The sequence below is a fragment of the Typopeltis vanoorti genome, chromosome 19 (assembly GCF_054136105.1).
Source record: "Typopeltis vanoorti isolate ZY-2024b chromosome 19, IOZ_Tvanoo_1.0, whole genome shotgun sequence".
Lineage (NCBI taxonomy): Eukaryota > Metazoa > Arthropoda > Arachnida > Uropygi > Thelyphonidae > Typopeltis > Typopeltis vanoorti.
In genome coordinates, this window is record NC_143567.1 from 24,814,346 (window position 1) to 24,831,713 (window position 17,368).

At 35.7% G+C, this 17,368-nt stretch overlaps 1 protein-coding gene across 1 annotated transcript in view; it reads left to right on the plus strand.

Moving 5' to 3' along the window:
- The window catches only part of LOC150095920 (syntaxin-binding protein 5-like), a 549,764-nt gene that overhangs the window by 171,643 nt on the left and 360,753 nt on the right, over positions 1-17,368 (plus strand). Inside the window, exons 10-11 of the mRNA XM_090409567.1 lie at positions 9,568-9,722; positions 10,637-10,709. Coding sequence (XP_090265693.1) covers positions 9,568-9,722; positions 10,637-10,709 — 228 coding nt within the window. The remainder of the gene's footprint in view (positions 1-9,567; positions 9,723-10,636; positions 10,710-17,368) is intronic.

Below are 17,368 nucleotides of genomic sequence, written 5' to 3' on the forward strand. Positions count from 1 at the left end.
GAGATTGATGAAACCAAGGAACGAGGTGAAATCTTACTAAATTTTTGCAAGTTAATAATCTATTTATTGCTAATACAATATTTATCACAGAAAAAATCATAAATATACCTGGACCTCCCCAAATGGAGAAGTTATAAATTGTATAGATTATATAATAATAAATAAAAAATGGAAATCCTCAATCAATAATGTAAAAACCCTAAGAAGCATAGATATGGACACATACCATGAACTTTTAACAGCAAAATTAAAATCGAAATTTAAAATCACAAAATCAGCTTCACAACCTAAAAGAATAGATATTTTAAAACTAAAATCATAAAATCATAAAAAGGAATATATCAAACTTTTAGAAGAAAATCCCAAAGACAATCAAACAGAAAATATAGAAAAGTTATGGGAAGAAGGAAAAGAAAGTATTTTAAAATCAGCAACTGAGGCCGTTGGTCATCCTTTTTATTATCCATAATGAGTGGATGACTGGTGATATTTTGAATATGATTGCTAAAAGAAGAGAAATGAAACTAAAAATTACAAAAGAAAACTGTAGGTATACCTGTTTTACAGGAATGCCTACAGTTTAATTAAAAAGGAAATAGATTTAAAATGTAAAAAATGAAAAGAGTACCTTGAAGAAAAAGCCAAGCAATATGAAGAAGCCAATAAAAAACATGATTTAAGACCATTTTCAGAACAATAGAGGAAATATCTAAAAATGTATGTTCCTAAAATAAGCACACTAATAAATCAAAATGGAAAAATTACAGGAAATGAAGACAAAATAAAGAAAATATGGTACAACTATTTCACTGTAATCTTTGGAAACAATAACACAAACCATCTACCAGAAACCTAATGCAAGCTCCATAGAACCACCAAAAATTCTTGATGAAGAAATTATTATTATTCAGGCCTCCCTGGAGTCAAAAGACTCATCTTAGGAGGACCTTCCTAGGAAACACAAAGTCTATCTCATACCACTCCTTGACCGTTCTTGCTCTCACCACTCTACCAGGCAGTGCATTCTATGGTTCAACCACCCTCTATGCAAAAAAACCACTCCTGACCCTCTTGCTCACATCTTCCTTTTGTAACTTCCAGGATGGCCCCTTGTCAACGCTCCTTCCTGCTGTTCCACCAAGTGAAAGAACTTCCCAGTGTCAACCCTGTAACTGCCTCTCAACAGTTTAAAAGTCTCAATCATATCACCTCTCCTTCTTCTATCCACCAAACTCTGCTGTCCACACTCCCTCAGCCGATCCTTATAACTAACATTGTATAGTCCCGACACCATCTTTGTTATCCTCCTTTGTACCCTTTCCACAGTTAATTTATCCCCTTCAAATCCTGGGGACCAGATCTGAGAACAATAGTCTAAGTGTGGTTCGATCAGAGTCTTATACAATGGAACGATAACCATTTTATCTCTGCAGGTCAGTGTCCTTCTCATTATTGCAGCAATCATCTGGGTTACCTTCACCACCTTTGCAATATGCTCCCTGAATTTCAGTTTTCTATCAATCATCACCCACAGATCTCTTGTCCCATCTCCCACCCCCTCTAGTACAGCTGCTCCAATTGAGTATGCAGCCTCCCATCGATGTATCCCAAACTTCAAGAACCTACATTTTGCTGCATTAAACCGAACCCTCATTCATTTGCCCATCTGTCCAGTTTATTCAAATCCTCTTGCAGGGGTACCACATCTGCACTATTATTAATAACCCTTCCCAGCTTCACATCATCTGCAAACAACTGAATATCCCCTTGCAATCCATTGACAATGTCATTGATATAAAAAATATATAAAGCATCAATGAAATGAAAGATACCATAGTATCCGCATATGACATGATAGCAGTTTCTGACCTTTCACTACCATCATTCATCTTCAGCTCCTCTTTCACTGACACCTTCCTTCTTACGCTTTTGATAGGTACCATATGATAGTTGATATTTTAGTTGTAATACATGGGTTATATACAGATTAATGAATTGGATTAGAAATTGACTCTCTGATAGATATCAGACAGTTGTGTATGGTAAGCAGTATTAAGAGCTGTTTAACCTTTGTTGTTGTTGTCTTGTCCTTTGAAGAGTCTTAGATGTTTCCGTGTGCTCCTTGTACTGCTTTGGCTATGTCTGTGATTTTGTTTGTATAGAGCTGTTGTTCAGGATTAGGATCTATTTCTTGCAAGGCTGCTGTAATTGCTGGACAGGTAAAGATGTGAGTGGGTGTCAGTTCAGTATTGGGGCAGTTGTTGCAGTTTCTATATGTTCTCGTATCATCTGTATTGATCTTCATTCCTCTATAATGTCCTGTTCGTAGTCTTGCTATCGTGGTGGAGGTCCTTCTGTCAGCACTGATCTCGGGAATTTGATGTTGTATCACTGATTTCAATGGAATTAGTTTAGCTTTTGCTAGTGCATTGGCATCAGCAAGAGTTATCATATGAGTTTCTTGGTTGAGTTCTCTGGCCTCTTTTGCTAATTTATCAGCTGCTTCGTTGTGATCAATGCCTACATGAGCAGGAATCCATTGTAAAATGCAACTTTTACCTAAACACTTTAGTTGATTTAAGAGTTTATGGATGTCTTGTGTGAGCTTGGTATTGCCATTTTTGATTGCCTCCATAGCTGATCTTGAGTCACTCTAAATTATAATTCCTTCAGATTGTTGAGATGATGATAGATTTAAGTAGGCTTCTAGTGCTTTATTTATTGCGTAGAGTTCGCTGGTAAAATTGGAAGCGATTCTCCCAGATCCAACTTTTATTGAAAGTTTTTCACCTTTCGGGAGTAGAAGGAGAACACCAGCGCCTCCATTAATCATATTGGTGTCTGATGATCCATCAGTATAACAAATAACCTGTTTGGAGGATGAAAGAAGGTTGATGGTATTTAGGCCTTTTTCTTTAAGCATTTCTTTTGGTTCTTTTTTTGTACAGAGTTTGGTAAGGATTAGATTTATGGAGGTATATGAAGGTAAAGGACTGGAAAATAGAGGTTCTTTGTTTATGTGAACATTTAGCTGATCAAGACCTATTTCGTTCCTGATAGTGTCATCATATTGTAAAGTTGATGATCTGTGAAGTCTGCAATTTTGGTTCCAATGTTCATAAGTTTTTAGGGGGATATGATCACTTTGGTAGCTTCTGATATTATTTATGAATTTTATGGTGGCAAATTTTCGTCTGTCCTCCAGCAGGTCAAGCCCACATTCCTGTTGGGCTCTGATGTTGTTAGTGGATGAGACTGCACCAATGATAATCTTGGATGCTTTTGTCTAGTTTTTTCTTTACCGATGAGGCCGAAGGTGACCAGATAGGTGCTGCATATTCCATTATTGGCCTTATTAGTGTAGTGTAAGTAGGCTTTGCGCCCCAATTTGTTCTACAAAGCCTTTTCAGTATATTTACTTTTTTTAGAGCTCTGTTGGAAGTGTTAGAGATGTGTTGTGCAAAACGTAATTCCTGATCAAGCGTAATACCAAGGTATTTTGGATTTGTGACTTTTTCAATTAGCTTGTTATTGATCATGACTTTGGGATTGTAGGAATGTCTGTTTTTCCTGTCTGTACTAAATGTACTTAGTTTTGTTTTGTCTGGGTTGATTTTGAGTTTAAGTTCGTCTGACCATTTTTCTAATCCTCTCATGGATTTGTTTAGAATTTCCTCTGATTCTGTGATTTTAGCACTAGTGTGCCAGATGGCTATATCATCTGCATAGCAAGTTACTTTTGTGTCTTCTGTAAGGTAGGGATGAATATTATTGACATATAGAAGGAATAGTAAGGGACTGAGTACTGAGCCCTGGGGAACACCAGCCCAGGCTCTCTGCTCTTTTGATATTGCTGCATTGATTCTGACTTTGATCTTTCTTCCTCTGATGAAATCAGCAATCCAGATTAAAGCGTTTCCTCTAATTCCAATATCATGTATTATTTGTATTAATTTTTTTATCCAAACACGATCGAAAGCAGCAGTCATATCAAGGAATATGGCAGTTGTCTTTTTTGTTGGTTTTTCCTGAAATGAGTCTATTATTGTTTGGCAGAAATGGAATAATTGATCTGTTGTCGAATGACAAGTTCTATAGGCAGTTTGGTAGTAGTTGATTTTCTTATTTTTTGTCAGCCAGTGCATAAGCCTGGAGTGTATGATTCTTTCAGTAATTTTACAAAGTATGCTAGTTAATGCGATAGGTCTATAACTTTGACATTCTGCAGCATTTTTGTCAGGTTTCAGGATGGTACAATAACTGATTTTTTCCATTCTTTTGGAAGTTTGCCTGTTCGCCAAGAGGTATTGAGAATGTCCAGGAGTTGTTCTTTGGCATTTTTGCCAAGGTGTTTGACCATATGACCAAAGATAAGATCATTACCAGGGGATTTATTAGGTGCAGTTTTCTCGATTGATGAATTTAGTTCACTTAGTGTAAATTCTTCGGAGATGTCATTAGTTTGGTATGTTCTTGCTTGTTTTAGCATTTTACTTGTGAGTTTATTGAGGGGCTTGTCCTCTCTGTTATACTGAAGTTTGGAGTTGTTTGAATAGGTTTTTGCCAGTGTGTTTGCAATTTCTTGATCTGTAATAGCTTGTTTCCTAGCATTTATGATGAAGTTTGTTTTCTGTCGGTTCTCTTTTTTGATATTGTCTAGGAGTCTAATAATGTTCCAGTGTTGGCTGTCTTTTCTTGGATCCAGGTTACTGCAAAGTTCCGCCCATTTCTCTTGTTTGCACTTCCAAATTTCCTGCTCTATTTTGTGTGTTATGTCCATTAATTTCTTTCTGTAATCATCAGTTTTATTAATTCTGAATTGTTCATTGATATTGTCTCTTTCTGTAATCATTGAATCAATATTGTGATCTTTCCAGTATGGTATCCAGGTATTTTAACGCTGGCCTCTTGGTATTGTTGCTTTGGCAGCTTTACTGATGTGTGAAGTAAGGATTTGTAATTTTCTGTCAAGGTTTCCAGAGACAGGTTCATCTTGACAGAGGCTCTCCAAGGTTTGAGTAAACCTTGTCCAGTCGGCTTTTCCACGTCCTTTTGTTTTGCTATTCTTGTTCAATCTTGAAGTTTAGTGTTGTTATTATGGGTCTGTGGTCACTGATGGCATTTCCCAGAATTTTCCATTGTGCACTTGATGCAATACTATAATTAATGGCTGTGATGTCAATAGCAGATTCAGTTCCCGTAGTTTTAGAAAGATAGGTGCTCTGTCCATTGTTAATTGTTGTGAGTTCCGAATCTGTAAAGAGGTCTTCCAGTTGTTGACCTTTATGGTCTAAATTGGGGGAGCCCCACGTTGGGCTTTTTGCATTTAGGTCACCAAGTATAATGATTGTATCAGTTAGAGATTCGCTTAGCTTTTCAATGATGTCTGTATCAATATTTGTATTATCAGGATGGTAGACATTTGTGATTGAAATAGAATGGTTTGGTAGATGTATTTCAACAGCTTGAGCTTCCGTTGAACTGTCATTTTTTAAATATTGATTTAGGGTGATTTCTTTGAATTTGATTTCTGGGGTCTTCAAAAGGATAGCAAGCCCGCCACCTGTTCTTTCTTCTCTATCCTTCCTAAGAACTGTGTATCCTTTGATGTTGAAGTTCAAATTTTTATTTAGTTTTGTTTCTTGTAGACAAGCTATATGGATATTATTTTTATAAAGCATGTATTTGAGTTCATCCATTTTTCTCTGAGTACCGTTGATATTGAGTTGCAAAATGTTAATATGATTCCTCGTAGCATATTTATCATCAGGAGCCCAGACTGCAGCCCCAGACGCGTCGGCTTACCCGGACGCAGTAGCATTGGTTGAAAACTTTTTATGACTCTTCATTAGAAAATGGGTGCCATTGCCACGTTAGTCACCTTGAAATCGGACCATAACAAATTTGGTCAAGAGATTCAAGGGTCTGGGGGGGGGGGGCGAGGAGGTGTGGTCGGACTTCTTCTTTATGTCAATGATATCGTTATTGAATTGCAGAGAGAGTGATTTGTTTGCAGATTACATCTTGGAAGACTTGTTAATAATAGTGCTAATTTGATAACCCTTCAGGAGGATTTGAACTAGCTAGACAGATGGGCATATTAATGGGGTATCAGTTTATTGCAACTAAATGTAAGATTTTGAAATTTGAATCTACTGATCCAAAGTGGAACTCTACTAGTTAGAACTCTAAGTGGAGGAGAGCTGCTAGTCAATAAAAATTTTAAGTTTAGAAGCTATATTGCAAAGGTGGAGAAGGTAACCCAGAGGATCACTGCAATACTAAGAAGGACTTTGACCAGCAGAGATAAAAGAGTGGTGATGCTATTGTATAAAGTCCTGATCAGGCTACGTCTGGGTTACTGTGCTCAGACTGGTCACTTAGGATTTAAGACTGCAAGTTAACCTCGGAAAAGCTACAGAGGAAGATAACACAAATATCAGACATGGTGGATAGAAGACAAATGAGTGACTTGATAATAATAATAATAATAATAGTATTGATATTTGGGAGATTTTTCATATAGGGAGGAAAGGAACCATATTTCAGTCATTTCTCACCCTCTTACTTATCACCTTATCTCAGGAAGTTGAAATGAGGTGATAAGTAAGAGGGTGAGAAATGACTGGAATATGGTTTGAATGCATTGTGTAATAGTGTGGTTGAATGCACAGATGGTGTATGACAGTGGTGTTCAACATTTTTTTGCTATGCGAGCTACTTTTCTATAAAAAGTTATTCGGCGATCTACTCTCCTATACATAAGTTATTCAGCGATCTGCTCTCTTATATAGATCATGTTCCCCCAACCTGATATCTGATTATGCACAAATAAACAACTAAAAAAAAATACACAACTAAAAACTTTATTTGTGTATTTAAAAATTTATTTCTCACTTTTAATTATTTTAATACAACAACAACAACAAAAAATATTGAAATAAAATATTTATTTCTCTATTTTGGAAAACCAAAGTTAGAAAAAACAACAGATTGATTACAAACTCACAAGTTACAGGAAATGCTGGTTGATTAAAAAAAAGAAAAGAAAAAAAGTTAATGTGAAATTTGGCATTGTTTGGACCTCGCAATATTTTCATAGTCAAGTTGATATGAAGAAGTGGCCAATCGCAGACAATCATCCAAATGTTCATTTGTAATTTGGTTTCTTAATTGATTTTTTATGACAGTCATATTTGAAAAAGCGGATTCTGACAAGTATGTTGATCTGAAACAAGACAGAATTTTTTGCACAATATCAGTTAATATTGGGAATTTTTCATGTGCATACTTCCAAATGACTTCATTGTTTATTGATTTTAAATGTAAACTATTCTGAATGTTTATTATCTCAAGTTCTACTTCAGCTTGGTTTATATCAAACAACCCACTAATTTTATTTGAAATTTCTGTGATGTTCAAGTTTTCTTGAAATGGATTATTGATAAAAGATACACTCATTTCAGTTTTATTAAAATCTTTAAATCTTCAATTTATTTCTTCCTCAACTAATTCTATTTCACGAATAAATTCTTTTAAATCATAGCGAAGCATTTCTTGATTTTCTCCAAAAAATTTAAATAAATATGGGAGACGTATAAATTTGCAGTCATTTATATTTTTCTTTAATAAAAGTAAGTATTGGAAAGTTTTTATTGTAACATGTCAATTAAATTTTTATCTCTACCTTATAATTCTAAGTTTAAATTGCTTAATTTCATACAGAAATCTACTAAAAATGATAAATGTAACAATCATCTTTTATCACTCAATTGTGGATAAATATCTCCTTTTTCATCAAGAAAATTCTGTACATCGTAAATTAACACAAGAAATCTTTCTAAAAATTGACTTCTGCTGAGCCAGCGAACATTATTGTACAACAGAAGTTTCCTATCATCATCTGCCTGTAATTTAAATAACTGCCATTGCAGGGCTTTTCCTCAAACACATATTTTGTGTTTAATCTTTGACTACACAGTACTTGTTGGTGAATAATACAGTGGTACATTAAAAAATCTGGATATTTGTCATCGTTTTTACATAATGAAAAAGCCTGATTTATTACCTATCATTGCAACAGCACCATCAGTAGTAATAGACAAAGTTTAAAACGTGGAAGTTTGTGTTGTTTCACAAATTCATCAAATGCCGAAGAAATGTCTTCTCCCCTAGTCCTTCCCAATAACAGTATAATTTTCAAAAGTTCTTCTTTGCTTGAATAATCTTGAAATACCATGCGAATAAATACCATTAACTGAGCAATATCAGTGAAGTCGTTTGATTCATCAAATTGTAATGAAAACGCAACACACTGGTGAATGTCTGACATTAACCTGGCCTGATAACTTTTCTCCGGCAATTGGAACTCTTCCTTTCGGCAATTTGAAACCTTGTCTGCAGCTTAGAAGTAGTCTCTCTCTCTCTAGTGACGTCTTGAACCGAGAAGCTCCTTTCTGGAAGCAGGAAACCTCTCTCTCAAGCAACGTGGATCCGGGCAGTCTTTCTGACGGTGACTCTGGACTGGATGGCCTCTTCTCTGACAGCAATTCTGGAACCGGGGGCCCCTTCTGCTTGCTTCAGTCCCTTTTTATTAAGCCTGCTCCGATTCCTCGCATGAAGTTTGGCAACCCTCAAAGAATCGGACTGAGTCTTTCATCTTAAGTTTCAAGTTTGGCATGCCTTTTGTTCTCCTCCGCTTTCTTTCGATTGTAAGTTGCCGGCCATCGGAAAGTTGTTTGAACTCTTTCTGACTGATTTCTGAGATGTTTACACGAGCCTGCAAGTCTTTCTCAAAGTTTCAATAACAATCTTTCTAATGCTGCCATGTACAGCTTCGGCGACAAAAACATTGCTTTGTTTTTAACACGCTCTAACATATTCTTATTAAAGCAGTATATACAGTTAGCTTCAAAAGAGTTATTTACAAAAACATCTAATACAAACTATACCGAGACAAACACGGTTTAGTTTTTTACAATATTCACATGGAACTTAACCTAAAGTAAAAAATCGATGTAATGTGCTTTGGAATATTTAAGCTACAATTGAGTTTTTACACTTTGCTTATAATCGCATTCACTTGGCTCACTGTTTGATTTCCACTGATCCAAATTAATTAATTTACCCGGATTTATAAGAAAATCACTGATTTGACAATTTTAACGAAAAATAAATAAACAATAGCAATACACTTAAAGCGAATTAAAAATAATACAAAATAATGATAAATAAAATATTATGTTTTCAGTGTTTTAATTAAATTTGTAAGTAAGGAGGAATACACAAGAGATTGACCAAAAATCACTCCTCGATCGACGGGTTGAACACTCCTGGTGTATGTGAGTTTAAGGAGTGGTATGATAAACTATTTTGTTACCGAAGATGGACCTTCCCGCAATGAATCTTATATCTCCATGGAGATATAAGATTCATTACTATTATTGTTACTAATAACAATAATAGTAATTTTTATTGCTATTATTGCTAAGCACCATAATATATTGCTAAGGATTATATTCAGTTTATTCCAGTGGTTATGATTTTAAATGCAATTTTTTTTTTAAGTGAGTCATTGATAATATTTTCTGGAGGACTGCCATATGAAGATTCTGGCAGGAGCCCAAGCTTGACTATTCAGCAAGGAAGAGCAACTACAGTTTTGGAGATGGATTATAGTATTGTGACTTTTGTTACCTTATGTGAAACTCCTTGGCAAACAGGTGAGAATTTGTTTTTTCAATTTGCTTAAGATTCTAAGAATCTCTAGAATTCCTTGAAGACATTAATTTATTATGCATACACATTAAAAAAAATAATGCTTACACATTAAAAAAAAAATTTACTTAAGAAGATTGAGATAATCAGAGAAAACAGAATCACAGAATATCTAGACTACATCAGATTAATCAAATCACATTAAGTCAGTACTAGCACAGAATGAAGCAAAAAATTTAGACTTTGGTTAGCCAAATTTCAGATTTCTAGCTCATCCTTATCACATCTGTAGATGCCTACAAACAAAATCTGCCAAGGGAAGGTTAGGATTAGACATTGAGTCTGAAACCCTGGTTGGTTATCTATAATCCTCACAAGCTGTTTCAACAGCTCTCCCCAGTTAAATAGAGTTGACTCTATGTACCGGCATATTTAACATGTTTTGCATTCATATTTGACACTGAACACAGTATCCAGTGGGATATAACTCATCTTCTCCATAGAAGTCGGTTTAGATATGAACACCTTTTCAAAGAAAGTTACAAATCTCTTTTACATTGGCCAAATCTGAATTGGAACAATTGTCTCTCTCTCCCAAAAGTTTGGAAGATTCTTATTTTATGTAACCATCAAAAAAAAAAAAAAAAATAAAATAATAATAATAATATGACGTACCACACTGATGATGTACTGTCATTTTCAGTACAAACTATCTGTCCTTTCATTTTATTAAAGTTAATTACTGTGGTTATCATGTAATTTTATTGTTTATAGTCATGCCACAGGTGCCTTCAAAGATTAGATTGTATTTGTAGTATGCTAATTTATATTCTTATATAGTTTAAAGCTGTTACAAGAAAAAACTCTTTTCCTGTAAGATAGCTTAATTCTTTTTTTTTTTTTTCCCATTTCAAATTAGATTATCAAGAACCCTATGCTATTGTTGTTCTTTTGGAAAAAGATTTAGTATTAGTGGATCTCACAAGTCCAGGGTGAGTTTTTTTGGGGGGTGAAGATTTATCCTCCATTGCTATACTTTATAGTTTAGTTTAATTGTCAATAATTATTAGGAGTATGCTGCTAATCATATTAACATATTCCAACTGGACTGCAAATGTGTAGTACACATAGATGAACAACATTTTCAATTATTTTTTGCTTATATTCCTTTTCATCTCTCACTAAAGATAATTGCCTACTTATATGCTGATGAGATAACTACTATTTACAATTCATATATTTATCAATCTCATTGCTCTTCTGTTGTTAATGGAAAAAATTGTTGCTTTCCATTGATAGTTTGCTCATGTTGTTATTTAGAAGGAAACACATCTCTACAGATAATTATTTTCCTCATGTTATCATCATCATCATCAAATTCCTGACATGTACCCTCAAGGGGACAGGATATGATAGTACTACATGAAAAATTTACATCATTACTAACTTCCTATCTACAATTTTCCTCCAAATCAGTCTGTTACTTGTCAAGACTCCAACATTATCAGATCTTATATTTCTATAGTCTAAGGCACTTTGTACCGTATCAATCCACCTATATCTTGGTCTTCCTCTGGGTCGTTTTCCTGCCAACCTGTGGCAGAGAACACTTGTTTGGCTAATCTTTCCTCACCCATTCTGTTTAAGTGACCATACCACCTGAGATTAGCTCGGCTCATCCATTCCTGGATGCTGACAATGTAAAGTTCTTTCCTAATATCCTCGTTTTTTAATATGATATTGCCATTGATGGCATCTATTCACGCCTCTAATCTTTCTCAGGACTCTCATATCTGCGGTCTCTAGTCTTTGGTCAAGTGTTTTACTTCTGACCCAGCTCTCAGATCCATAAGTTAAAACTGGTTTGAACACTGTCTTGTATACAGCTAATTTAGTGTTCCGACTAATTTCTCTCTTATTCCATATGAATTTATTCAATCGACTTCCTACCATACCAGCTTTGTTGATTCTGTTGTCTATTTTCATATTTAATTTACCATCTTCACTAAAAATCGTGCCTAAGTCGCTGAAATGTTTTACTTATTCCACAGGTTCCCCGTTCACAACACAGTTGACATTTTCAACAATTCTACCTATTTTCATTGTCTTTGTCTTTTTAATGCTGACCTTCATACCATATCTATTACAACAGTTATTCATGTTGTTCTTATTACAACAGTTATTCCTCATGTTATTTAGATGTTAAATTATTAAACTAGGACTAGTATTTTGTCTTGATGACTAAGGCATTTTCATGGTTACAAGATACACAATGCTTGTGCATGCAGGCACACCAGCAGGAAAGCAAATAAAAATTGAGAACAAAAAAAAAAAAAAAAAAAAAAAAAAAAAAAAAAAAAAAAAAAAAAGCAGGATACTCAAGTCCTAATTGGTACCCTTTATGGGTCCAGAGATGAGATCTTGCTTGTTCAGCTGAAGGTTTCAAGATGATAGTCTTCCAGATTTTTGGTTATGTGAGGCATCTGTATTTATTAAAATTCAGAGAATGTTGTCATGCTGTGATGGATTTTAGAAATAGTCTCTTGTATTTGTGTCTGCTTCCCTATAATAGGGAAGTTTTTTCTATTGAATGTGGTAATCTGTATCACTAGTGTGGTCAGCCACCCCAGAATGGCTGTAGTATATGTAGACAATAGATATTTTCTGTGTGTTCATCCTGATATTGGATGTTTTTCCAGTTTCTTCGAAGTATGTTAATTTACAGGAACAAGGAATACTGTAGATACTACTAGAATAATGGAGAAGTTCTTTTGTTGCACAGAAAAATTAGCACAGATAGATAATTTTTATATGGCTTAAAGGGGAGTATATATGTTCTATATTTTAAGAATATGTGAAAAAAAACTCATCACCTGCTCTTCAAAGATATATTCAATAACAGATATAATATATAGTATTTATTTGCTCCTGCAAACTAATACTTTGGACAGACTGGATGAAGAGCTAATATCAGTTTGCATGAACTCACAAAGTGCTACAACCATTCTTAGTTAGCAGACCATGCTACCCATACAGATCACCAGATCCATTGCGAAAAAAAAAAAAAAATCCTTATTATACACAAGCAGCTGTAGCAGATACAAATCTGAGAGACTATTTCTAGAATTCTATACAGCACTACAGCATTCTCTGAATCTAAAGAAATATGCCTGCCTTGTATTAGCAAAAATCTGGGAGACTGTGATCTTGAGACTTTGAGCTGAACAGTAATAATTACATCGCCACACTCACAGAGGGTGTTAGATTAGGATATTATTATTATTATTATTATTATTATTGACACTATATCATACATACACTGTTTGCACATTTAATTGTTCCATCTACTGATTTTTATCCTTGTTGTTAAATTTGAGTCATACTGAAGATGACTTTGATACTAGGGCAAAAATTTTATAACAATAAAAATATATAGGTAAGTTAAATTCATCTTATGTTAATTAATTGATTATTATTATCTTCTGATCTTCTTGGAGTCAAAGATGCACCATGAGGCATTCCTCTGTCACATACACAGCTCACCATACCATGCCTTAAATCAGTGGTTCCCAAAGTGTATGCCGTGGTGCCCTGGGGAGCAGCGGCTTCCTCACAGGGGCGCCATGATTACAAAATTTTCATAATTTTATTTCCATTTTCAATTCAGTGTGATAGGATGTGACATCTAGCAGACCTGGTGCAAACCAGTAACTCACTTAGTAATAACCATTTGCAGAAGCCTCTACAAATGGTTACTATATGGCGCTCTACAATAATTAAGTTTCTCGAACTTTCTTGGTACTTTGTGTTCGTATATAAATAGCTGTCGGTTTCGCGGGGCCTTAGTGTTGAATTAGTTTTCGGAGATTGTATCAACTGAATATTGTTGTGATTTAGTCAAGTGAAGTTTTTGAAGTATTTCTTCTCGTATGAATTTTTAAAAATGGATCGAATTTTACTAAACAGTAATAAGCATTATGAGAAAGAAAATAAAGAGAGCACACCATCAAATAGTGGCAAGATTGTGAAGAAGCGTAAATATCAGAAATATGATGATGGTTATTTGGACTTTGGTTTTACGTTGACAGAAGTCAACGGTGAATGGAGACTGCAGTGTGTGCTGTGTATGACAGTTTTATTATTATTATTATTATTATTATTATTAAACAAGACCTCATGGAGTCAAAGACTCATCTAGGAGGTCCTTTTATCTCACACACATCTCATCATACCGGGTCTTAAACACATTCAAACTCCTTGCAGACACCACACTCTCAGGCAAGGCATTCCAATCATTCACAACTCTGCACGAAAAAAACCTGCCTCTCACTCCCCTACTCACATCCTCTTTATACAGTTTCCAGGGATGACCTCTGGTTCTCCCCTGATCTCCCACTATTCGCTGTAGAACTTCTCCACCACTGATCCTATAGCAACCCCTTACCAACTTGTAGGTCTCTATCATATCTCCCCTCTTCCTTCTCTCCACTAGTCTCTGCAAATTACATCTTTTCAATCTTTCCTCATACTCGACATTCCAGAGGTCAGAAACTACCTTAGTCAGTCGCCTTTGGACCCTTTCCAACATCTCTTCATCCTTCTGAAAACCAGGTGACCAAATCTGGGCACAATAGTCCATGTGTGGCCTAATCAAAGCCTTATACAATGGAACAAGAATCTCCCTACTTCTACACGTCAGTGTCCTCCTCATCATTCCCAGAAGTCTTTGTGTTGTCTTCACAATTTTGGCGATGTGACCCCTAAATTTTAGATCCTTATCCACTATCACTCCCAGATCTCTTATTTCCTCTACTTCCAACAATATATTCTTACCAAGCATAAATTCTGCATCCCATCTTTGTTTTCCAAATTTTAAAACCTTACATTTTGCAACATTGAACTCACACCCCCATTTGCTTGCCCAATCACTCAATTTATTCAAGTCTTCTTGCAAGGCCACAACTTCTTCACTACTCTTTATGGTTCGTCCCAACTTTGCATCATCTGCAAACAACTGAATATCTCCATCCAAATCTTCGCCAATATCATTAATATACAAGTTAAATAGTAATGGCCCTAAAACAGATCCCTGAGGCACTCCACTAGTGACTTTCCTTTTCCTGGATATTGCACCCCCATACACAACTTGTTGATACCTATCAGATAGCCAGTCTCCAATCCAATGCACTAATCTAATATCCAACCCCATCTGCTCTAGTTTGACTGTCAACTTATCATGAGGCACTCTATCAAAAGCTTTTGCGAAATCCAAGTATATTACTGTGTATCCTTCTCCTCTGTCCAAGGAAGCAGTCACTTTATTGTAAACATAAGTAGATTACTAAAACACGACCTCCCTTTAGCAAATCCATGCTGTCCATCAAAGATTATACCATTGTTGTCAACCCAACTCTGGATTCTAGTTCTCACAAGCTTCTCCAACAACTTAACCACAACACCCGACACACAGATAGGCCTATAGTTTGATGCTTGAGTTCGATCACCTCCTTTATGAAGTGGCACAATCTTGCCCTCCTTCCACTCTTTAGGGACTTGACCAAGTGCAAGACTCGTATTAAAAAAATATGTCAAGGAAGGTGTCAACTCTCTGGCACATTCCTTCAGAATACGCGGTGATATATTATCAAGTCCCACAGCCTTATTTACATCTAGTTTACTCAACTCCCCAAACACCTCTTGCTCACTTACAGTCAGTCTCTCCTCCCCATCATCAACTGCTCTTAATCTCTCCATGAAGTCACATTCACAAGATTGAAAGATCTTTATGAACTGCTCATTAAGTATCTCCACCACACATTCTGCAACAGCTGTCTTTATACCATTTCCTCCAATCAATGTCATCCTTCCATAATCATTCTTTCTTTTGCTGGCTACATATCGAAAGAACTCCGTAGGATTCTTTTTAGCTTCATTAGCTAACTGCTGTTCATACCTCTCTTTAGCTACTCTCACCAACCAAGTCACTCTCCTTGCCTGGTCTTTGTAGAACTCATGAAATTGGTTACTTCCACTTCTCTTATGCTGCCTCCACAATGCCCTTTTTCTCTGTATTGCATGCTTAATCTCTTTATTTATCCATCTCACACCTAACTTATTTAACCTTCTCACCCGTGGTATACATTTAGACATTGCATCCACTAAATATTTTTTGAAAATCCCCCAAGCTGCATTGATCTCTTTTCCAGCTAACTCCTCATTCCATGCTACACCTGCAAGCTGTCTCCTGAGCTCTTCATAATCACCCCCTTTGTAGTTCCACATATACCCTTTTTTCACAGGGGTCCTTGCACTGCTGGCAACCACCCAAGACACCAGAGTGCATGCTACCAAGTAAGTTGAAATGCCATTTAGAAACCAATCATCCCAGCATGGTTAGTATATCTTGTGACTACGTTACCAGAAAGTTAAAAGAGTTAATCAACAAAAAGGTAGATTTTATAAGCAGGCATCAATACTAAGCAATGCTTTGCTAGGTGACACATAGAATCGCAAAATATAAGAAGCCTCATACCATCGTAGAAGAACTCTATTGGCTGCTGCAGATATGGTGAACATTATGATCGGTGAGTCTGCTGGGAAGCTGCTTTCAAAAGTGCCTTTGTCCAATAACACCATCAGTCACAGAATACAGCACATAGCGGAGGACCTCGATGATCAATTAATTGGAAAAATAAAAGGGAAGGAATTTGGGTTGCAGCTGGATGAGGCCACAGATAATAATAATGATGCTCACTTGATTTGCTATGTACGGTTTATAGATGGTAATAACATTGTAGAAGACCTTCTCTTTTGTAAAAGTATCACTGCTGGAGCTAAGGCTCAAGACTTGTTGGAGATCCTTGATACTTTTATATCTGAAAATAATTTGAAGTGAACTAAGTGCGTTGGTGTCTGTACCGATGGTGCTCGTTCTATGTCCGGCCGTTATGGAGGATTACAGGCACTTATTCGAAGCAAAGCCCCTGATGCACTGTGGACCCCATTGCGTTATTCACAGGGAAGCACTCGCATCAAACTATGTGAGTCTTACATTGAACCAGGTCTTAGAATATGTAGTGAATGTAGTATACTTCATAAAAACTCGGCCATTGAAGGTAAGGTTTTTCAAAAAACTATGTGAGGATATGGGATCCGAGCATACGTCTTTGTTGTACTACAGCACTTCGCAATGGCTCTCTCGTGGTAATGTTTTGTCTTGAACGTTTGAGCTGCGACAGGAAATTTATATTTTTCTTAAAGAGGAAGACCACAAGTATACTGAAAATTTTGTAAATGAAGATTTTTTGGTAAAACTAGCATACTTATGTGATATTTTTGAAAAGATGAATGCTCTGAATCTCTCCCTGCAGGGATGCAACATGCACCTTTTAAAGTCGATTGAGAAAATTTCAACTTTTATAAAAAAAAAACTAAAACTATGGAAAAGAAAAATGAATGAAGATGGAGGCAAAGAATGTTTCCCCTTGCTGCAACAGTTTTTGACCTCAAATGGAGTTGATTTCTCTCCAGGTATGAAATCCATTTGTGAAGAACACTTATCACAGCTTATTACTGGTTTGAGAAATATTTTCAAAATGATAATATCGATAAATTTTCATGGATTCAAGATTCATTTAATGCCAGTGCTCCA